Source organism: Panthera pardus, unplaced genomic scaffold (genome assembly GCF_024362965.1).
Source record: "Panthera pardus isolate Hobbes unplaced genomic scaffold, ASM2436296v1 HiC_scaffold_21, whole genome shotgun sequence".
NCBI lineage: Eukaryota > Metazoa > Chordata > Mammalia > Carnivora > Felidae > Panthera > Panthera pardus.
Window position 1 is genome coordinate 2,651,521 of NW_026526777.1, and position 22,775 is coordinate 2,674,295.

Consider the following 22,775-nt stretch of genomic DNA (forward strand, 5'->3'; position numbering starts at 1 on the left):
TGGTCCCTTCCTCCCATCCCCTCCTCCGTGGCTGCCAAGATGGGCGTCCCACCCTCTCCCTCTCCCCAGCTCTGACTCTCTCCCTGGGTTCGCTGAGAGCCATATCAGCCCCATGTCCATGAAGTGAAGGCCTGGAAGAAGCCACCTTTCTGTCCCCCTTGGGCTGCTGGCCCTGGTCCCTACCTGGGTATCTCCCAGGCCCTTCGCCCTCCTGCCACTCCCTCCCCCCCCCCCCCCCCGCCCCCGACTTTGCCTCAGCACCACCCTCTGCCCCAAGCCCGCTACTGAGCTGTCAGGGACACACAACAGCTCCCTGCCCCTGGCCTAGGCCAGCTGTGAGTCCCTGGGGGATAAGGGCAGTTCAGCTTCTGGGATTTCCCCAGCCTGGGCCAGCAGGAAGTCTGCATGGAAAGGGAAACCTTATTCTTGGCCTCAGGCCAACTACGAAGCCAGACCAAAGTTCAGGCCAAGAGCCTGTTTCCCTGCTCAGCAGGGAACTCCCACTGACCCCTCCTCTTTAGGTCTGGAGGTGAGGCCTCAAGGCTCAGAGGGCAAGATAGGGTGGGGGCAGGAGAGAGAGGAGGCGCTGGGGTCCTGGGTGGGAGAGACCCCGTGCTGACCTCCGCCTGCATCGCCCTGTCCTGCCCGTCCCTGTCGTCAGCTGTCCAGCAGTGAGGTGGACGAGGTGTGGGCCGCCTCTGCTCTCCCAGCAGGTGTGTGCAGGCGGGTGTGGCCCGGACCTACAGCGTTGATCAGGGGGGTGTGGCAGCAGCAATCTCCCCCCACCCCGAAACCCAGTGTGTCCACAGAGCAGGGCCGGAGGGGGGCGTCCTCCACACGACTCTCATCCAGGACACGCAGGAATGAGGGGCAGGAGAGGAGGGCACCTGGCAACCGGCCCTTTCCTGTGGTGCCTCAGTTTCCCCTTCCTGGGCTGTTGTCTTTGAGAGGGACAAGCCCTGTGAATGGGGGTGGGGCCATGGCACCTTTCCCAGTGGTTCTGGCAGGTTAAGGGCCGCCTGTCACCCCACTCTTCCCTGCTCTCTACTCTGCTGCCCTCGCTCCTATCCCCTGCCCTGTTCCCTGGCTCCCAATGAACCCCCGGGGAACCCGCAGCGGCAAACACAAGAGGAACCGACAAGGGCCAGCCCCAGGGAGCGCGGGGGACAAGCTGACTGTGCACCCTGCACCTGCCCAGGCCGCCCTGGGGCCGCCCTTCCTCATCCCCCTCCCCCCCACTCCGCCCTGCAAACCGGGCTGGCTGCCCTCAGGCCTCTTCCCGGGGCCCAACCGGAGGCAGACACGGAGACCCGGGCAGCGAGGCTGGGAAGGGCCCTGAGCACGGGCTGGGCTGCGGTCAGGGTCAGGGTCAGGGCGCGGGCCAGGGGCGCCCCTGAGTCTCAGCCTCAGCAGGTGCAGGGCCTGCGGGCAAAGCTGTGCCGGCAGCGCCCCCTGGCGGAAGGAGCTGCAGCGGCAGCCGCGCGCGGCCCGGTCTCCCAGCCCCGCCTGCAGGGCCCAGGAGCAGGTCTCTCCCGGACCCTGAAGGTGGACGGCACAGCCCTGCACCGGGCCAGGCCAGGTCAGCCCCGGCCAGACCCGGGTCTGAGAAAGGCGTTCAGGGGGCAAGTTCTCTCCCGGTGCCTCGGGGCGTGCGTCCCTCCTGTTCCCTGGTTCCTCAGCCGTCCAGCGGGTGGTGGGTTATGGGGCAGCTCCGAGGCCCTTCTGGCCCTGGGATCCCAGGATTCTAGGTCAGGATGGACCCGATCTGGCTCCCTGATACCTGTCTGATCCCAATCTCCCAACTGTCCTGTCTGGGCTCACGTATGCTCTGGGCACCTGACCTCTGGCTCCTGGAACACAACAGCCCAGGTCCCGCCTGAGGCCATGACACGGGCTGTCACCTCTGCCCGGAGAGCAGCTCCCCAGATGTCCACGGTCACTCCTCACCTCCTCTGGTCTCCTCTCAGAGGGGTCCTGGGGAGGCCGCCCCGACCTCCTGGTGTGACCTTGAAACCACACTCCCGGGCCCTGAGCCTCCCCCCACCTGCTCTTTGCTCCAGAGCCCCTCCCCCTCTGTGTTGTGGGCACCGCCCACTGCCTTTCTCCTCCCAGTACAGTGAGGGGGGCGGAGCCCGGGCTGGGTGCTTCCTGCAGGGGTCTGTGCACCCAGTAGGAGCTCAGGAGCAGGCGTGGAAGGAAGGAGTCCACCGTGGGAGGGTCCGGTTGGGGGCAGACGGTGCACCCTGAACAGCTCGCGGTTGGTGCCTGCACGTGGTCCTGCCGCTGAGACCAAACAGGGGTCACCAGACAGGAGCGGGGGTGGGGGGGGCGTCCAGGAGCTGCCCTGTGGGGACAGAGAGAAGGGGCTGGAGGGAGAGCCCGGCCCGGCCCGGCCAGGCCGCTGTCGCTCAGCGTGTCCACACGCCGGCCACCCGGTTTGCCTGCATCGGGGACTCCGGGTGCAAGCGGGGAGGGTGAGTTCTGCGGGAGGCTCCTCAGAGTGGGGGCGGGGCACGAGGTCAGAGAAATGGGGGAGACGCAGCAGACGGGTCCCTGCTGACCTGTTCAGGGTCCGACTCCAGCGGGAAGAGCGGCAACGCTCTCATCCGGGGTTCCCGGCATGAGGGGCGCGGAATTCTCACTCCTGTCTTTTGGAGCAGAGGTGCTATGGGCTCCTGCTACGCCAGCGTCGGCTCGTCGCCTGCCTGGGAGACGCCACTTTCAGGACAAAGCTCCGCGCTGAGCCGGGCACCAGGCCTTCGGGGTCCCTTCCCGTCTCTCCAATCTAGCCGCCCCCCCCCCCCCCCCCCATGGCGATGCTTCTCCTTCCCGGGGATTCTCTGTGAGTCCCTGGACCTTTCTGCCCCTCCCACCCCTGGAGCCAAACTCAGCTCTCACCCCCTTTCCGCACCCCTGCCTGTGTGCTGTCTCCCCCATCCCTCTGCTTACTCCCCCTGCGTGAGGTGCGTCTTTGCTCCGCTGCCCCCCACCCCCCCACCCCGTGCACCTGCTCCTGCCCCGGGGGGGCGGGGGGTAGGGAGGGGCTGGCTCCGGGTCCCGGTGGCACAGGAGCTGCTGCTGTGGAGCAGGACGAGGGGCCCCAAACGGAAGGACGTGCACGGCTCCTCGTCCGCAGGGACAGCAGGTCCTCACAGGCTCTGGAAGAAGGGGGCCGAGGCCCCTCCGGTTCCCCCAGGCCCCTCTGAGTCCTTAGTAGTCTCTCCCTCAGGGACCCTCTCTCCGCAAAATGTAGTGGTCTCACCACCCAAATATGACGGGATTTTCCAGTGGATCGTGTTCAAGGATGAGTGTAGAAAATCAGAAAAGAGAAAATACAAGCAGCTCAGAAACCTGGGCTCATGTTCCAAGTTACTGGTGTTCTAGACACACAAGGGCGGTAAGTAGGGAGAAGTGTGAATTGTTCCCAGCATGTTCCTCGTCACTTACATCTATGAGTAAATCACAAAAGGAGGAAAACAAAAACATTGGTAACAGGACAGGGATGCCCCGGCCACCCAGGAGTCTCCCTGTGTCCTCAAGAATCCCAAAGTCCCCGTCCCCAGACATAAGCCCTTGCCCGCCTCTCTCCAGTTGGACCACCTCCACAGGAGCACGAACGGGATGGTTGAGTTGGCCTGTCACTTCCCGGAATTTCTCTTGAAGAGAATTCTTGTGTTTCATCATTTTGGGTAGTTTTCTGTCCCTTATGAGATTTAAAAGTTTGTTATGTGCTCTGCACCTGTGAGCACTGCTATATTAAAGGGGTGGGCCATACACTGTCCAGGGCCTGACCCTTCCGGAGGTGTTTTTTGGAGAGGGTTACTTGCTTACTGTTGTTGTGACTTTGGTTATTTTATTTCCCTACTCGTAGTGATGTTTTGGACCCTCCATCAGGTGTGCTTTGATTTGTTCCTTGAGGCAGCCCTGGAAAGGAGCACAAACAGACAGACAAACAGGAAACAAAAACATGCAAATTCACAAACAAATAAAACAGACAAACAAACAAAAACAGAAAACTAAAAACAATCCAAAAGCAGAAAAACAGAAAGACCAGCTACAAGTAAAGAAGAGGGTGGAGGCAGTGTGATGGAACATACAATGAGAGAAATGACGGGGGCAGAGGAAAAAGGAGAAAATAAACATTGGCCAGGCAGAGAGACTCAAAAGCTTAATTCAGAGAGAGAGAAAGGAAAATAAGGAAGGAGCCGGGGGGGGGGGGGCGGTCTCTCCAGAGAGAGAGAAAGGAGCGTAAAGAAGGAGGTGTAGAACGTGTACCAAGAGAATGGATTAAATAGGTCTGTTTAGACAAACCAATAACCAGAGTAACCAGCCTAGAGGAAGGAAGAGATAAAGAGGAGAAATGGGGGGGAGAATATATCTATGTAACAAGAATTGTCCTAGAATTAATCCCGGCACCGCAGTAGCCCTGGCCTGGAGGAGGGGCCCGTCTGGTTCCACACCATCTATCCCCACCATCTATCCCGTGGGGTAGATACATTATCCAACACGGAGGGGTGTGGTTTAGTGCAGGCTGGTCCCGCCTCCACTGTGGGCCCTGAGAACCAGTCCCTGAGGCCCCGCCTTGGTAGTGGTGGGGAGAAAAATGGTGATTCCCCCCTTCCCCCCCGCCTTTTCTCCATGACCCGGTGTCCCAAATCACTCCTTAGGAGCCATCGTCACTGTGCTGCGGGTGCAGACAAGGCTGTCTGTCTCACTCCCACAACTCTTTTGCCCTGGTGCTTGGCTGGGAATGAAACTCCTGCTCTGTGTGCCCTGGTACTGGGGAAGTGCCTCCCGGGGTGAGGTCTTGGCTGGTTTTGTCCTGTGCCGCAGCACTTCAGGGGAGGGGACCAGTTTCTCCTGCTGTGGACTGCGCCCCTGATCGATCACCGAACCCAGAGGTGGCTCCCCTCCTCCCCAGGCGTGCGAACAGGGCAGCCGGCCCCAGTCTGAAGACGGGGTCTGCAATTAGAGATCCTCTAACCTGCAGTTAGAGGTGGGATCCCTCTCTGTCCTCGTCTGAGATTTTATTCCCTTTTCTAGATGCAGTTCTACGCTTCCCCAGCCACTCTTTCTCTTCCCTTTGTCTCTCCACAAAAGGGCATCCCTCCCCTCTGTACCTACACGGCCCCGTTTTATGTCCCCCAGTTCGCAATCACCCACCTGTTGTCCATCAGCTTGTCCCAGTTTCTCGCTGGTAGACTCAGTCTCTTTTCCTCCCAGACTCTTGGGGTTCAAAGTCCTTTGGCTTCAGCCCTTCTTTGTTTGAGGGATGTGGGAAGTATGGATCCCCCTACTTCTTCTCTGCCATGTAGGCCCCTCCAGCGATGACTGTAACTTTATAGGAGGTCTTGAAGGAGGGGGTGTCGGTTGTCCACCTTTGCTCTTCTGTAACATGGTGTGGGCTCCTCTGGGTCATTTTCTCTCCACACAAACTGTACAATAACGTGATCAATATCTACAACATGACTTGCTGGGATGTAGATTGCAGTTGACCAAATGTACAGATCAAGTTAGGAAGAATGGACATCTAGACAATATTGAGCATTCTTATCCATGAACATGGTCTATCTCTGCATGTATTTAGTCTTCTCTGATTTTGTTTATCAGGTCTTGTAGTTTTCCTCACAAAGCTCTTGGGCATATTTTATTAGATTTGTACCTAAATAGTTCACTTTTGCATTGTCAGTGTAAACGGTACTGTGTTTTCAGAATCAAATTCCATTTCTTCGTTGCTGGTGTGTAAGTGAGTAATTGAGTGTCATGTCGGAAGCTTGTGTTTCCTGCAACCGTGCTATCATCCTTTGTCAGATCTAAGAGTGCTTCTTATTCTCGTGTTGTGTAGATTCTTTTGGATTTCATACATTGAAATCCATATCACTTGTTCATCAAGTTAGTTTTATTTCTTCCTACCCTGTCAGTATACCTCTTATTGACTGCTTTTGTCTTATTGTAGGAGCCTAGACTTCAGGTACAACCCTAAAAAAGGGCGGTGATAAGGCCATCCTTGCCTCGTTTCTGGTCTTAGAAGGAGCCCTTCCAGTCTCTCGTGGTTACCTATGATGTTAGCTGTGGTGTTTTTGATTTAATTTTTTTAATGTTTTTATTTATTTTTGAGACAGAGAGAGACAGAGCATGAGCGGGGAAGGGGCAGAGAGAGAGGGAGACACAGAATCTGAAGCAGGCTCCAGGCTCTGAGCTGTCGGCACAGAGCCCGACGCGGGGCTCGAACTCACAGACTGTGAGATCGTGACCTGAGCTGAAGTCGGACGCTTAACCGACTGAGCCACCCAGGCGCCCAGCTGTGGTGTTTTTGGAGATGATCTTTATCAAGTTAAAGAAGTTCCCTCCAATTCCTAGTTTACTGTAAGTGTATTATCATGAGTGAGTGTTGGGCTCAGTCACATTTGGAGTCAAAGAAAACAATAAAGAAACTTAATTTTGTAGAGGAACACCACCGAGGAAGTTAATACTAATACTTATCTGCCCAGGTAGACCCTGTCTTCCCTGCTTACTGAGACACAGAGTAAAGTGGAGACTATTCCACTCGGACAAATAGCACATATACCTTCCAAGCCACCAAAAATAATTTAGGACAAACTAGTTTATTCATTTTAATTTTTTTTAAAGTTTATGTATTTATTTTGAGACAGAGAGAGCAAGAGAGCGAGCACAAGCCTGGCAGTAGGGAGGGGGAGAGGGGGAGGGAGAGAGGGAGAGAGAATCCCAAGGAGGCTCCCTGCTGTTAGCACAGAGCCCGATTCAGGGCTTGTTCTCATGAACCCTGAAATCATGACGGAGCTCATATCAGGAGGTGGATGCTTAACCGACTGAGCTACCCAGACGTCCCAATAGGCTGCCTTTTTGATTTGTTGCTTTTCTTTGCTGTGCAGAAGGTTTTTATGTTGATGGGGTCCCAATAGTTCATTTTTGCTTTTGTTTCCCTTGCCTTCGGCAACGTGTCTAGTAAGAAGTTGCTCTGGCCGAGGTCAAAGAGGTTGCTGCCTGTGTTCTCCTCTAGGATTTTGATGGTTTCAGTTTCAGTTTTTCATCCATTTTGAATTTACTTTTGTGAGTGATCGAAGAAAGTGGTCCAGGTTCATTCTTCTGCATGTCGCTGTCCAGTTTTCCCAGCACCATTAGCTGAAGAGACTGTCATTTTTTCATTGGATATTCTTTCCTGGTCTATTGACGATGAGTTAACCATATATTTGTGGGTCCATTTCTGGGTTTTCCATTCTGTTCCACTGATCTATGTGTGTGTTTTTGTGCCAGTACCATACTGGGGACAGCCTTTTGGCAGGCTGTCCCCGTTACGGGACGGGAGCAGGGGAAGAAGGCGGTGTTGATGCTCTCTTGTCCAAGGAGCGCAGAGCAGGTCAGGGAGCCCAGAGTGGACGGGGGGACTCTTGGAGGCCACACGGTGGGAAGGGACAGGGGCTGGGATGTTGGGTCTCAGATGTCACGGTTAGGAGCCCAGTCCCTGCTCCGCCCTGCTGAGTGACCTGCGATGGTCGTCCAAAGCCTTAGGATGGGCTTCCACACCCCCAGAAGGGACTTCCCAGCCCATAGGCTGACTACCTTCAGTTCGTGTCCCCGGCCACCCTGGGGTCCAGCCTTAGGATCCGAGGCTCTGAGCAGCTGGGGGGAGCCTCCGTGGGCGGGGAAAGGGCACGGCCGGCGGGGAGTTATGGGGCTGTTCCCCCAGGGTCCACGGGAGACAAGGTTCTCAGAGGTCGTGGGTCCCCGTCTGGGGAGAAGAGGCCTGACCCTCAGCAGGTGGCCGTGAGTCTGAGGCAGCCGAGCCTGTGGACGGAGGGGCCCGTCCCTGCCCCCTGCCTGTGTGTGAGAGCGGGCCCAGGGCTGGCAGAGCCTTAGGGGGACAGCTGGTGGGGTGATGCCCTGTTGGGGGGGGGGTTTGCCCTGTGTGTGGGGGCAGGGCGGGTCTGGGTACCCAGAGGGCCTGGGGTGCCGGCAATAGGGAAATGCCCATGTTTGCACTGGGGTGTGGGGGGTGGCCCCTTCCCACAAAGTGCTTTGTTCTTGTGCTCAGAGCGTCTTCCTTAGACACCCAACAGTTAAGTGCAGAGAAAATCAGAAAGGAGATTTGACTCGTTCAATGGTGTTAAGACAGAGGACAGGCCCAAAGCAGGGGGGTCACTGTGTCCCTGGTACAGTGGTTTGTGCGACTTTGGGCCTGGCCATCGGCTGGCCCTGGGGAGCAGGGCTGCCTGGGCAGAGTGTGAACCCAGGGAAACAGGTAAGGGGTCCCGCTGGCTGCCAGCTGGGGAGCTGAGATCGCCACGCTGGTCGTGCCCACAGGACGGGGCGTCTCCCACACAGCGCCTCACTGAGGGGGTTCCTATGTTTATTCCACCATCATTCCCCGAGGGTCACTGCAGGTGCCAGAGAGAAGAGGAAGCATCTGAATGGCTTATCTAGACCAGCCAGCTTGTCCTAGACAGTTAGCTCCGCCCTTGGGGTGGGAAGAGCCTAAGAGTGTTCTGAGCAGAAGCTCGCCTCTTCTCTTGCCTCTGCCTTCTGGATGTTTCCTCCACAGCCAACTCGGCCCAGACCAAGCCTGAAGGAGGCAGCCTGTGATGGGAGCCCGCTCAGAAGACCCCCACCTGTGCTGGGCCTCCCGGCTCCTGGGGTTCAGCAGCCTCGTCCTCAGTGAGTGGCCCGGGCTCCCCGGGTGGGAGGCCGGTGTGCGGGGCAGGGAGGCGGGGGTCCCGTGTGTCTGATGTCTGTGAGGAACAGCCCGAAATACCAACTCTGTCAGGGAGCACGAGGGGGGCATCTGGCTCTGAGCCTATGGGTCTCGCTCCTGTAAACTAACAGGAAAAGCCACGCACGGGGAAAGGCTGTAAGCGGACAGCTGACAGCTGACAGAAGAGCAGATCAAACAGTCATGTGACATGGTGACCAGGGTCTTTTGCAGGAGAGATGCTCGTTAAAATATCACGTGACCGGATTTTCCCTCCTCTATTCCGCAGAAGGCAAAAAGCTTGGTTGTTACGTGTCGGTCGCTGTCAGGACGGCACTGAGGCAGGCCTGTCCCCAGTACATGAACCCGCCTTTGGTGCACTGGACCCACCCACTGGGTTATCCCAGCGTATGCACGCCTATGTGTGGTGTATGTGTGTGTTAGATGTATACACCCCCGTATACGGTGGGTGTGCACAGAGGCTGGGGTATGTGCTTTCACTTGTGCACAGTCTCCAATCCAAGGCTACTCAACGCGACAGCGTTTGCAGAGACAAGAACAACGAACTCTCCGTCACACGTGGAGAGACCTCCAGTCCACGATGGGGACGTGTGCAACGTTAAATGAGATCCTTCCAGGTGTGCGGACTGTTCACACGGCTGGCCCGAGGCTGCTCTCAGTCCCTGCCAATGGCCGTCTCCACAGCGCAGCCCCCAACACGGCACTGGGGTCGTCACAGCAGCGAAAGACAGGGTGTGAGCCAGACGGACGTCTCACTCCCGTGAGACCTGCTGTCGCTGAGTGACGTCCATCACTTTAGCTGAGCTCCGCTCCAGAGCAAGTCACGGGGCGCGGCCCCCACTCCAGGGCCCGGGCTCCCACAGCGTGTGGGCAGCCACGGTGGAAGCTGCCTCCTACGCTGGGCACTTGGCATCGGCCCAGATGTGCTCGGGGCTCTCGATCCGTGATGTCGTCACGTCCAGACTCTCAGAGTTAGGCGGCGAGGACACTGCGGGACAGCAGGTCAGGACCGGGTTCAAGGGGACGCCCCACGAGGACCAGGACCCGATTCCAGCATGGCTCCAAATTCTTGCTCTGTCCCGCCTCCCGGAGTCAAGGGAGCCTACTGGGCGGATTTCATGAGCGCCATGGGTTCTGGGGTTTTCTCCTTATTGTCAATGACCAAACACTCACCGTGTCTGTTTCCAAAGCCCTAGGCGCCTTCAGCACTGTGGTCAACGGTTCTGGAACTCTTGGATCTCAAGTGGAGGATTCTGGAAACACGGTTTCTCTGACGGGAACTCAAGGAGGTTCTGTGTCGTTTCATGTGACCCGAAGTCCAGAATTAGCTCCAGGACTCAAGCTGGAGAAGATTTCTTGGGCCATTAAATCTGGAAGAAACTACACGATCATGCTGCACATGTCTCCTGGGGAAGATGTTCCAAAATGGGTCAACTTCCAGGACAAGTTCGAGAAGAGGGTCCATGTGCTCAACACCATGACCCTGAGGATTGACAACCTGATCCTTGAGGACAGTGGGCACTACTGGGCTCGAGTCTCCTTAACAGGAGGAAGAGAAAGGAACCGGTATTTCCACCTCACTGTCTACGGTAGGTGGTGGCTCCTCCCCCAATACATACTTACCCCTTCCTTTTGTCCCTGGGAGTGTCCCTGGCCCCCCTGGCAGGACCCCTTCCAGACCCCACCTTGAGGCTCTGGCTTCTCCCTTGAAACTGGATGCAGTGTGTTCACCACAAGTCGAGGCAGAGCTGACATCACGCCTGAGGCTTCACGCAGTGGCTCCCGTCCTCATAGCCACTCGCTGTATATTTGGGTCAAGTCTGTCTTATCTGTAAAGTGGGGGGAGGATGCCATCCATCCTTGGGGGGAGGATGCCAGGGCGAGAGTGAGATTCCGCCCAAGAGAGCATGAGGCGTGATGCTCCCCACTCACGTGACCCTGTGTCCTCTTGTCCCTCCTCCCCAGAGCCCGTACCCCGCCCCCGTATCTTGGCCCAGACTCCATCCATCACACCAGACTGGTGCAATGTCACCCTGGAGTGCCACACCCCGGGAAGCAGAGAGGACGTGAATGTGTCCTGGCAGAGCAAGGGCCTCCCCAGGAAGCTGGAGCAGAGAGGGGTCCCAGGACCGGCCCCCAACCCCTGGACCCTGGCTCTGAAGCTGCCCCTGAGCCAGCCCAGCCCCAGCATCACCTGTGTGGTCAGCAACCCGGGGGACCGGAAAACTGCCACCCGGGACCTTGGGGAAGTGTGTGCCCACGGTGAGTGCATCCTGTCAGAGGGGAGGGGACTCCCGGGGCTCAGGTCCCCCTGGGTGAGGGTTCCGGGTTCTGTCCCCCATGTTTAGGTCACCTCCTGCCACCCGTCACCCGTCCAGGAAGCTGGCAGGCACATCCCGCTTGCTTCTGCCTTTCGGTGTCTCTCTGCTGCTCCTCTGCACCCCTCACCCCTGCTGGTCCAGGCAGCCCCCTCGGGTACCTCACCCTGCCTCATCCTTCAGTCCTTGTGTGTCCCGGGAGGTCTCCAGCAAGCGAGGGGGGAGAGTCAGTGGTCGGTGCCACCGACCAGAGGGAGGCCGAGCCAGCCGCGGCTTGCAGGGTTCAGGCGTCGGGGCTCGTGTGCCCGTCTCCGGTCTCGGGGACATGCTTCCTGCCCAAGTGCTCGCCTGGATTCCCGGATGTGTCCTGGGCTCCCCAGGTTTCAGCCTCTGGCCAGGCTGCTCCTTCTTCCCCCAGACCTTCCAGTCCCACGTCCTCCCCTTCCCCCCCACTTACTCCCGTCCAGGGACCCCTTGCCTGCAGCTGCCCCACCGTGTGTGACCCCTGCCGGCCCACAGGAGCCCCCGCTGGGGTCCCGTCCAGCAGGCACTGACCTCGAGCGGGGCTCCTCACCTCGTTTGCTCAGGGCCCTGCAGGAGCCCCCGCTGAGCCACCCTCACCCCTCGCCTCCTCTCAGGAGCACAGGGCCCCCCCCACCGAGAGCGGATGCTGTGGCCAAGGACACCAGAGGGAGGGGCCGCGGCTGCTTCTGCTTTGCCTTCCTGTCCCACCTCGGCCTCCCCACCTGACTTGCTCACCATCAGCGTGTCCCCGAGTGAGCAGCGACCGGCTTCCCTGTGTGCTGCCTCGTCCCTCCACCCCATCGTCCCCCTGCTGCCTCAGCATCCCTGAGTCCCCGGGGAAGCTCGTCCTCAGTGACCTCTAACCTCTGGAGGAGCCTCCTGCCTCCCGCTCACCCTCCTCCCTCTGGCTCTTCCCTCAACTCAGTTCGGCCCTCCCCTCCTCCAGGAAGCCCTCCCTGGAGACCCGTGTACCGGCTGTGAACCTCTAGTGCACCGCCATGGCCCTGGCTGGCTGCCTTCGGCCTTTTCCCAGCCTTCCCCCACGGCTGAGCCGCTCAAGCGCCTGGCCCTGTCCTGTCCCTCTCAGCACCCCGGCCCCAAGCAGGGGCCCGGTGCTGGTTGAGCGACAGGACCTGCCGTGTTCCCCTCTCTCCAGCCGAGACCGGGTCCCTTCACATGTCTCCACGTGCCTGGCAACGGGCATGTGACGTTGTCTCTTGTCTCATCCTTCTTCACTGTCTGTGTGGGAGGCAAACAGGTCCTCATGGGCCGGATGGGTCTGCCCGCCTGCCTGACATCTTGGCGACTGTTGGTGTCAATGTGGGATTGATCGTGGGAGCTTTAGTGGTCGTGCTTCTGGTCATCGGGGTTACGGTGCGCATATGGCTGATGTGTGAGAGGTAGGCCTGGGAGAGGCAGGTGCATTTCGCTTTCCTGTGCATACATACTTCCCTTCCCCTGGGACCCTCGTCTCCCTTTCTCCTGCATTTTCCTGCTCAGGGAACATCACTGCAGAAGGCTGGTGGGTGTGGGCATGATCTTGGGGGTCATGGTGGTGGGGAGGGTACACGTTTCCGACGTTCAGATGCAAGTTCGATCTGTGTGTGTCTCAGGGGCAGGATCAGAACAGAAAGGTTTAGACTCTGTTGTTGGCGTCAGAGAAGGAGAACACGAGACAGGAGACGGCAGAGATGAGGTGAGTCCAGGAGAGGAGGTCAGCCTGGGTTCTCCCGCGTCCCGGTGTCTGGGTGTGAGTGTGTCAAACCCAGGGATCAGCAGTTTCTGGCCTCGTTGCCTCTGTATCCCTCTCCAGACAGGGCAGAATTAACACGGGGTCCGTGCAGTGCTGGGCGCTTTGGGGGGAGGTCAGGTGAGCGGCATCGCATCTGTGCGGGTCCCTCTGGGGCCCCTCTGTCCCTCAGCTGTGGCAGGAACCCTCTGTCTGCGTTCCAGGGTTCGGGGGAACCACATCTCGAACAGGAGACACCGCTCACGACAGTCTACAGTGAGGTCCGCCACCCAGGCCAGGTCTTGAGGGTGATTTAACTGGAAGAAGCAGGGAATCCAGCCTCCCCCCGACACCTCTGTTGTGCGCGCGATGCCTGCGGCCCTGGTCGTGCCCCCTCCCCCTCTGACTGCTCTCAGCAGGGACCGGATTCATCCAACCTCAGTGACTCTCTATGTGGACACGTTGTGCACAAGTTAAGCAGAATACACACATCGCGGCAGATCGAGGGGGACCTTCGTCGTTAAACGAGTCCAAAGCTGTGGTCCGGTTCCGCTCAGCCTCAGCCCCTTTGGCAACCGTCAACGGAGCCCACTCTCCCCACGTCTGTGCCCCGTCCGTCGTCCTGTCCGGACCCTCGGCCTCTGGGACCCATGGACATGAAGTCTCAACTTCCAGCCTTGACCGGTTCACCACCAGCCAATAGTCAGTATGTGCATTTTCCTTCTGTCTCTCTGCCCAATATATGTGTAAATAACCACTTTAAAAAAAAAAGATGAAATTTGTCTAAGACCTATTATGGCTCTGTAATTTCAGGTTTAATTTGAAAAAGTTTGTTTTCACTCTGACCCTTGTGACTCTGCCCACAGCAGGACCCCCAGCCCCTCCCTCTCCGGCTCTTACTGCCCCCACCCCCCCATCCTCTGCTGGTCCCCGCGGAGCCCTCCTCTCTCCCCTGCCACCACCTCTCCCCTGGTGACTCTGGCTGAGTCCGAGGCCGGAGCCTGGCCGCGCCGAGCCTGCGTCTCCAGTCCTGAGCCGACACTCACGCGGCCGCCTGATGAGCATGGGCTCTGGGAGGCACAGTCACCTGTGGGAAACCCGATTCCTGTCTCACGGGACCCTCCCCCTCCCCGGCTCCTCCATGGGCTGTGATGACCTTTCCAGCTCCCGCGGGTCCCACCGTCTGCCCACTGGCTTCAGCAACACCTGGAGGTCCCCTTTGCTCCCTCGTTCGCTCCCCCGTGGCGTCCACACCACCGGCAGCCCGTGTGTCCCCGTATCTGCCCTGCTCTCTGCACGAGGTCCTCGCTGAGCGCCCGCGTCCTACTCTGGCGCTCGGCCCCAGCTCCCTGCAGGTCCAGAATGCGGACCAGAACACGGTACCGCCTCGTCCCCGGGACCTACCTGTGGGGCCGGCCCGTGGGCGCCCCCTTCCCAGCATCGGGGGACCTGGGGGTTGACCGAGCAGCAGAATCCAGGCAGAGGAAGGAAGAATTTGAAGAGGAAAGACTGAGGACCCTGAGGGCACCCCACCCTCGGCTCTGGGACCTCAGGTCCAGGGACACTGGTTGTTCTGCACACAAGGCACAGTCAGCCTGAGAGATGCCTTATTCTTAGCCTCGGGCCAGCTAGTAAGACACACAAAACTTCAGATCTGCAGGGGAGGCCTCAAGGCCCAGAGAGCCAGGCCGGGTGGGGGCAGGAGAGAGAGGAGGCGCTGGGCTCATGGGTGGGAGAGACCCCGTGCTGGCCTCCGCCTGCATCGCCCTGTCCTGCCCGTCCCTGTCGTCAGCTGTCCAGCAGTGAGGTGGACGAGGTGTGGGCCGCCTCTGCTCTCCCAGCAGGTGTGTGCAGGCGGGTGTGGCCCGGACCTACAGCGTTGATCAGGGGCTGTGGCAGCAGCAATCTCCCCCCCCCCCCCCGAAACCCAGTGTGTCCACAGAGCAGGGCCGGAGGGGGGCGTCCTCCACATGACTCTCATCCAGGACACCCAGGAATGAGGGGCAGTAGAGGAGGGCACCTGGCACTGGCCCTGTCCTCTGGTGCCTCAGTTTCCCCTTCCTAGGAGAGGGACAAACCCTGTGAGCGGGATGGGGCATGCCACCTTTCCCAGTGGTTCTGGCAGGTTAAGGGCCACTTGTCACCCCACTCTTCCCTGCTCTCTACTCTGACCTCACCCCCAGCCCCCCTGCCCTGTTCCCTGCCTCCCAATGAGCCCCCGGGGACCCGCAGCGGCAAACACAGAGGGACAGACAAGGGCCAGCCCCAGGGAGCGCGGGGGACAAGCTGACTGTGCATCTTGCATCCGGCCCCCAGGAGTCTCCCTATGTCCTTATAAACTCCAATGTCCCTGTCCCCAGATGTGAGCCCTTGTCCACCTCTCTCCAGTTGGACCACCTCCGTAGGCAGCAGGAACGGGATGGCCGAGTTGGCCTGTTCTGGGGGTGCACACAAGGCGGGTCACAGAGCCTGTGGTCTGTCATCTGCGGCCCCTCCCACTCGGATCCCGACCTTCTTCCTGTGGGTCCTGGTGCAGGTGCCGGCACCTCTGTAGAGCAGGTGGGGAGGAGAGAACCGCGGAGCCACAGGGGGTCCTGGAGAAGGCGCGGAGCCCCCTGCACAGGGCCCTGCCCTCCGGGGACGCTCGAGGCCTGTGCCCCGCGCCCCCCCCAGCACCCCCACCCCCCATGATGATGGCCGGGCTCCGCGGTGAGCGAGATGTCCCCACTCTGTCTGCTCCGTCTGCGGAACTGACCTGCTTCCCGAGGCCTGAACTGCTTCCGCCAGCCTGGGAGCTCCTCTGGGACGAGGACTCAGCTCCCTGTCTCTCCCTGCCCCTGTGCTGCACACAGTAGGCGCTCATGACCTGTGTGTGCAGGTGAACCCAAGGTGAAGGCTTCTTGGCAGGAAGTCTCCAGCGGCAGTTCGGTCCTCGGCCGCCAGGTGGCGGCGGTGGCCGGCGCTCAGGGCCTGGAGGGAGGCTGCTCAGGGCGACTGGGGGGGGGGGGGGGGTGGGGCCGGCGGTGCTGAGGGGGGCGGGGCGGCGGAACTTCTCCCTTGGAGCCCAGACCCACCACAGGGCAGAAGGGGGAGATCAGCGCCAGACACACTGGGAGGGGGGGCAGGTGGCAGGGGGGGCAGGTGGCAGGGGGGGCAGTGCAGACATAAATGTGCAGCCAGGAGTCAGGGATCAGGAACCAAACGTGGAAGGTAGGAGCCCAGGTGAGCGATGGGGGGCGAGGTCGTGAGGTAGGAGGAGTGCGGGGGGGGGGGGGGGGGGGTGAGGGCGAGGATCTGAGGGCGGCGACTGTGATTGCAGGGGGGGAGGGGTATCTGGGTCTGGGAGGGGGGTGGGTGACCGCTGGGAAAGGGGCATCCCTGGAGTATCCTGTGTCTGAGGTCCGAGGTCCCGATCCAGGTTTCTGGGGTGAAACAGGCTGGAGGGCAGAGTGGGGTGCCTGCCCCATCCCCTGAGACAGACCCTGAGAGGTGAGGGCCGATCCCGGGGGAGGGAGATGGGACGCAGGGGATCCCTGAGGTCGCAGGTCATGGGGGTGATACCTGGTCCTGAGAGAAGGTTTGCTCCCTGGAAGAGGAGGCGCTGAGAGCTCAGAGCCTGGAGCCTGCCTCGCATTCTGTGTCTCCCTCTCTCTCTCTTCTTTCCCCTGCTTGCACTCTCTCTGTCTCAAAAAACTAAATATACATTTAAATAATTCAAAGGGAAAGTCTAGGGGTGCCTGTCTGGCACAGTCTGTGAAGGGCGAGAGTCTTCATCGGAGGGTGGTTAGATGGAGCCCCACGTTGGGAGCAGAGCTTACAAAAAAAAAGTAGTCTAAGGTTTGTTAGGTTCAATTAAACAAAATGAATGACACAGGAAATCAATTGTTCTGTGTTCTCTCTGGAAGGTGGATCCCGATGACAAAGATCATGTTTTACACGTATGATTAAAAATCCTACTATTTCCATAAGTTTGCCTTTGGGGCCTCTGGGTGTTTCAGTTGGTTAAGTTTCCGACACGTGATTTCCGCTCAGGCCATGATCTCACAGATCAGGGGTCGGAGCCCCGCATTGGTCTCTGTGAGGAGAGCCTGGAGGCTGCTTGGGCTTCTCTCTCTCTGTGTCTCTCTCTGTCTCTCTCTCCATGTCCCTCTGTCTCTCTGCTGGGTGCTCTCTGTCTCTGAAAATATTTAAATAAACTTAAAAAATTAATTTGCCTTTTCCAGAACCTCTTGTAGCTGGAATCATACAGTGTGTAATCTCTTCAGATTGGCGTCTTGCATGTGGTAACAGGCATTTACGTTCCCCGCAAGGCTTGTTGTGGTTTGATAGCTCATTTCCTTTTAGTGCTGGGTGACGGCCCATTCTCTGGATTTAGCTGTTTATTTATTTTCCCTGATGACATATGATGTGGGGCATCTCTCCTGTGCTTTTTGCCATCAGCGTGTCTTCTCTGGTGAGGTGTCTGTTAGTGCCTTGGGCCTCTTTTCATTGGGTTGTTTGTTTTCTTAATGTTGAGTCTGGAGAGTTCTTTATATATGTTGGCTAATACTTCTTTATCAGCTGTGTCTTCTGCAGATATTTTCTCCTTGTCTGTGGCTTGTCTTTTCCTTCCCGGGATTGCCTTTGCACAGCAGAACTGTTTCATTTCACTGAATTCCTGTTTACGTCATCTTCCTTTCATGAATTGTGCCTTTTGTGTCTTTCTGAAACGTGTTCACCAGTCCCAAGAACATCTAGATTTTCGTATGTTGTCCTGTCGGAGTTTCCCAATTCTTCGTTTACATAGAGGTACTGATCCACTGAGTTAGTTTTTGGGAAGGGTGTGAGCTCTGTGTCTCGGTACTTTTTTTTGCACGTGGACGTCTGGTAGTTCCAGCACCATTTGTTGAAGAGACTGTCTTTTGTCCATGGCATTGCCTTTGCTCCGTGTCAAAGATCAGTTCACCGTCTATACGTGGGTCTATTTCTGAGCTCTCTATCCTGTGGCACGATCTGTTTGGTTCTTCTCACCAAATCCGTAGTGTCTTGATGGCTGTAAGTGTGTAGGAGGTCTTGAAGGAGGGGGTGTCAGTCTTCCACCTTGCGCTTCTGCAACATAGTGTGGTCTCCTCTGGGTCATTTTCTCTCCATGCAAACTGCGGAATCACGTGACCAATGTCTACAACATAACGTGCTGGGCTGCAGATTGCGGTTGACTGAATGTATAGATCAAGTTGGGAATTTGGATATCTAGACAATATGGAGCCTTCTTATCCATGAACATGGTCTATCTCCCCATGTACTTAGTTGTTCTCTGATTTTGTTTCTGAGAGTCTTGTAGTTTTCCTCATAAAGATCCTTGCATATTTTGTGATATTTATGCCTAAACAGTTCACTTTTGTGTTGTCAGTGTAGACAGTACCGCGCATGCTGTTTAAAATTCCATTTCTTCGTTCCTGGTGTGTAAGTGAGTCATTGAGCGTCGAGTAGAAACCTTGTGTTTCCTGGAACAGGCCTGAAACAGGTCACAGGGCCTGTTTCCTCTCCCTGGGGGTGTGAGAAAGGAGAGAGGCTGTCCGGGGGCAGGCCTGGCCTCCCTCCCCCTTCCCCTCCAGTGGGGCTTCTGAAGGTCAGGAGGGACTGAGGTCTGGACAGACCAGTGGCCTATGAGCCTGAGATGTGGGCCTGGCCCCGCCATGGCCCGGCTTCCAGACCGTGGACCCATCAAATCCCTAAATGGGCCCCGACGTTGCTCATCTGTAAAATGGACGCTAATCTTGATATCCGCCGCCTCTGGCAGGGACCGAGCCTGGGAACCGCAGAAACCAGACACGCTGTGCGCGGGTGACGTTAGCTCTTGCTGCCCAGGACGGCGGCGAGTGACAGAGATCAGCACGTGGGGTCGAAATGTCCCTGGTGGGGTGCCCGCGTGGCACGTGTGTTGGCGGCCCCTCCCGTGTCCCTGCCCTGCAGCTGCTGGGGGTTCCCTCCTGGGCCCTGGGCCCCGCCCCCCACGCAGTGGTTTGGGTGAGCAGACACTCTTCCCCCGAGGTGCTCCCCGGGGGTGCAGGGACAGGCACAGGGGCATTGCCGACTTGCTCCCCATCACGCCGAAGTGACCAGTGGTGAGCTGCCCGGGTGTGGCCTCCGTCCGAGGAGTTTCTAACCGCGAGGCCAGGGACTGAGCCTTCTGAAGGACCGTCCCCGTTACGGGACGGGAGCGGGGGAAGAAGGCGGTGTTGATGCTCTCTTGTCCAAGAGCACAGAGCAGGTCGGGGAGCCCAGAGTGGACGGGGGGACTCTTGGAGGCCACACGGTGGGAAGGGACGGGCGCTGGGATGTTGGATCTCAGAGATCACGGTTAGGAGTCCAGTCCCTGCTCTGCCCTGCTGAGTGACCTGCGATGGTTGTCCAAAGCCGTAGGATGGGCTTCCACATCCCCAGAAGGGACTTCCCAGCCCATAGGCTGACTACCTTCAGTACATGTCCCCAGCCATCCTGGGGTCCAGCCTTAGGATCCGAGGCTCTGAGCAGCTGGGGGGAGCCTCCGTGGGCGGGGAAAGGGCATGGCCGGCGAGGAGTTATGGTGCTGCTCCCCCAGGGTCCACGGGAGACAAGGTTCTCAGAGGTCGTGGGGCCCCGACCTGGGAGAAGAGGCCTGACCCTCAGCAGGTGGCCGTGAGTCTGAGGCAGCCGAGCCTGTGGACGGAGGGGCCCGTCCCTGCCCCCTGCCTGTGTGTGAGAGCGGGCCCAGGGCTGGCAGAGCCTTAGGGGGACCTGCTGGTGGGGTGCTGCCCTGTTGGGGGGTTTGCCTTGTGGGGGGGGCAGGGCGGGTCTGGGTGCCCGGAGGGCCTGGGGTGCCGGCAATAGGGAAATGCCCGTGTTTGCACTGGGGTGTGGGGGTGGGCCCTTCCCACAAAGTGCTTTGTTCTTGTGCTCAGAGCGTCTTTGACCCCGGACAGTTGAAGTGCAGAGAAAGTCAGAGAGGAAACATGACTTGTTCATGGTGTAAAGACAAAGGACAGGCCCAAAGCAGGGGGCCGGGAGGGGCGTGTGCTTGGTACAGTGGTTTGTGCGACTTTGGGCCTGGCCATCGGCTGGCCCTGGGGAGCAGGGCTGCCGGGGGGGAGTGTGAACCCAGGGAAACAGGTAAGGGGTCCCGCTGGCTGCCAGCTGGGGAGCTGAGATCACCAGGCTGGTCGTGCCCACAGGACGGGGCATCTCCCACACAGCGCCTCACCGAGGGGGGGTTCCTATGTTTATTCCACCAGCCTTCCCGAGGGTCACTGCAGGTGCCAGAGAGAAGAGGAAGCATCTGAATGGCTTATCCAGACCAGCCAGCTTGTCCTAGACAGTTAGCTCCGCCCTTGGGGTGGGAAGAGCCTAAGAGTGTTCTGAGCAGAAGCTCGCCTCTTCTCTTGCCTCTGCCTTCTGGATGTTTCCTCCACAGCCAACTCGGCCCAGACCAAGCCTGAAGGAGGCAGCCTGTGATGGGAGCCCGCTCAGAAGACCCCCACCTGTGCTGGGCCTCCCGGCTCCTGGGGTTCAGCAGCCTCGTCCTCAGTGAGTGGCCCGGGCTCCCCGGGTGGGAGGCCGGTGTGCGGGGCAGGGAGGCGGGGGTCCCGTGTGTCTGATGTCTGTGGGGAACAGCCCGAAATACCAACTGTGTGAGGAAGCACGAGGGGGGCATCTGGCTCTGAGCCGGGACCCGCCTGGCACAGGGGAGAGGCTGCCTCTGCAGCTGTGAGGGGAGCAGGGGGCCGACCCAGGGCCCCGTCGTTGCTGAGGGACGCTGGTCCCGCTTCTGGGGCGAGAGGAGGGCACGGACACAAGGAACCAGGAAGGGAGGGCGGCCTCCGGAATTTGAGGGTGTCTGCGCCCACTTGCTGGAAGGGTGTGGATGTCCGAGGGCACTGATAATCAGGGCCCCGGGACGGGGTGAACGGGGTGACGGGAAGGGAAGCAGCAGGTCCCCAAAAGGGAACTGAAAGAAAGACTGTCCTGATGAAACCCAGTTAGTCCCGTTAGCACTTCCCCCGAGACCATCTGCCTTCGTGAAACAGACGAAATAAAAACAAAAGACAAGACCGAGGTCTCCAGAGCCATGGATTCCTGGGAATTTCATTTCCTGCCATGTTTTGCTTGAGTGCCCTGGCCTGTCCGGGGAAGGGGGGTACTGGGGTTCTAGGAAATTCCCGACTCCGGGGCATCTGTAAACAGGGCGTTTCTCATTAGACATGAGGATTGTGGGGCCTGGGGATCAGTTGAGCGTCCAACTCTTGATTTTGGCTCAGGTCATGATCTCACGGTTCACGTGTTAGAGCCCCGCGTCGGGCTCTGTGCTTTGTCAGGCTGCAATTGTGTCTCCTTCCGTCTCTGTCCCCACTGCACTCATGCTCTGTCTCTCTCTCAAAATAAATCAATACATTTAAAAATTTATTTAAAAAAAAAATGAGCTTTGTAAGGCGTTGACATCTCTTTGATCTCAGTATTTTGGCCACAACAAATTGTAGGCTTTCTCTTTCTTGTAATTTTTATTAACTGGAAAAATATGTGAGATTACATAGAGTTTTCTCCATCAACATTTGGGTTGGAAGATTATGTAGGAAAGAGGAAAGAAAAATGGAGAAAGAAGGAGAAAGGAAGGAAGGGGGAAAAAGTAAAGTTTTGTGTTCATTGCTGAATATTAAATTTTATCTTCTTCAGGGCCTCCTGGGTGGCTCAGTCGGTTAAGCTTGGGACTTCAGCTCAGTCATGATGTCTCGGTTGGTGGGTTTGAGCCCCCAGTCGGTCTCTGTGCTGACAGCTGGGAGCCTGGAGCGTCCTTGGGATTCTGTGCCTCCCTCTCTGTCTGCCCCTCCCCCGCTCTCTGTCTCTGTCTCTGGAAACTAAATCAATGTAAAAAAAACAATAAAATAAAATAAATGTTATCTTGTTAAATAAATCCTGGCTCTCTGGATCACTGCCACCTGTGTCCCTGGCCGTCTGTCTCTCTGTCCTTCTGTCCTTCCTCTCTGGGATTAGCACCTTCTGCTGATCTGAGAGCTCTCACTGCCTTCCTCCCAGCTTGAGTCGGCTTCCAGCCTCCTGAAGCCCAGGCTCACCATCCAGCCTGGGGGGCAGGCCCTCCCCTGCAGCCTGAGGGCTGAGCCTCCTCCCTCCCTGGTTGCCTCCTTCCCAGCAGGTGCCCGAGGTCTTGCCCTGCCACAGGCGGACAGGTACCTGGGTGCCCTTTCCCAGGAGAATAGCTGGGGAGTGAGAGCCCAGGACTGCTGGGAACCGCTGAGAGTGAGCCGCTTCGCAGGGCAGGGTAGGGCAGGGGGAGAGGTGCAGGCAGCTCCCTGCAGGGGAAGCCCTGGGCTGGGGGAGAGGGAAGCCGGCTCCATGGGCAGCAGCCCAGTGGAGAGAAAGGGGGAGATGCCCACACCATGTGGAGCCACAGTATCCGGCCCTCCCTCGTCTCTAGGACGCTGCCCCCCTGCACAGGTGTGCTCAGTTTCCTGCTGCGTGGACTTGACAGGGACCATGGAAACCTGCTGCCGTGGACATGGCTCTGAGAGCTCCATGGCTCTGAGCGGAAGGCCCGGCGGGACTTTGGCTCCCGTGGCCGCCTGTGGGGCGGCACCATGGGTGTCTGTCTCCCGGGAGCCCGTCCCTGATCCCAGGAGGAGACCCCGAGAGGGCAGCTGGTGGGGAGCACAGGGCTCCATCCGGGACCTGGGAAGTTCGGGGCGGACCCCAGTTGTGCTTGCCAGGAGCAAGCATCGTGGTGATGGGAACAGCTCACACCTAAGGGAAAGTTCTCGCCTTCCGACACCCTGGCAACGGTTCCCTGAGGGGAGCGCGGTCATTGTCTCTGCATAAGAGACTCAAGGAGAAGGCAGGGAGGTTACATGACTGCCCGAGGCCACAGGCTGCAGAGAGCGGAGGACTCCCACCTCCCGGACCTTCCCCCGTCCTCACCGCCCTGTTGCAAGGGACCTCCTGGTCTGAGACC

General features: G+C 58.5%; 1 protein-coding gene across 4 annotated transcripts in view; it reads left to right on the forward strand.

Annotated features, from left to right (window-relative positions):
- The first annotated feature begins 7,916 nt into the window (after nt 1-7,916).
- Nucleotides 7,917-22,775, forward strand: part of LOC109256350 (SLAM family member 9-like) — a 33,604-nt gene continuing 18,745 nt past the window's right edge. The window contains exons 1-6 of one of the 4 annotated variants that reach the window (XM_019431564.2): nt 7,917-8,673; nt 9,919-10,317; nt 10,694-10,990; nt 12,329-12,470; nt 12,684-12,766; nt 13,024-13,588. In XM_019431564.2, the coding sequence (XP_019287109.2) occupies nt 8,601-8,673; nt 9,919-10,317; nt 10,694-10,990; nt 12,329-12,470; nt 12,684-12,765 (993 nt within the window). In that variant the 5' untranslated portion in view covers nt 7,917-8,600 and the 3' untranslated portion in view covers nt 12,766; nt 13,024-13,588. Of the gene's footprint in view, nt 8,674-9,918; nt 10,318-10,693; nt 10,991-12,328; nt 12,471-12,683; nt 12,767-13,023; nt 13,589-19,848; nt 20,342-22,775 lie in introns of those variants that run through there. The other 3 variants (XM_053908874.1, XM_053908875.1, XM_053908873.1) reach the window with 3 other exon arrangements.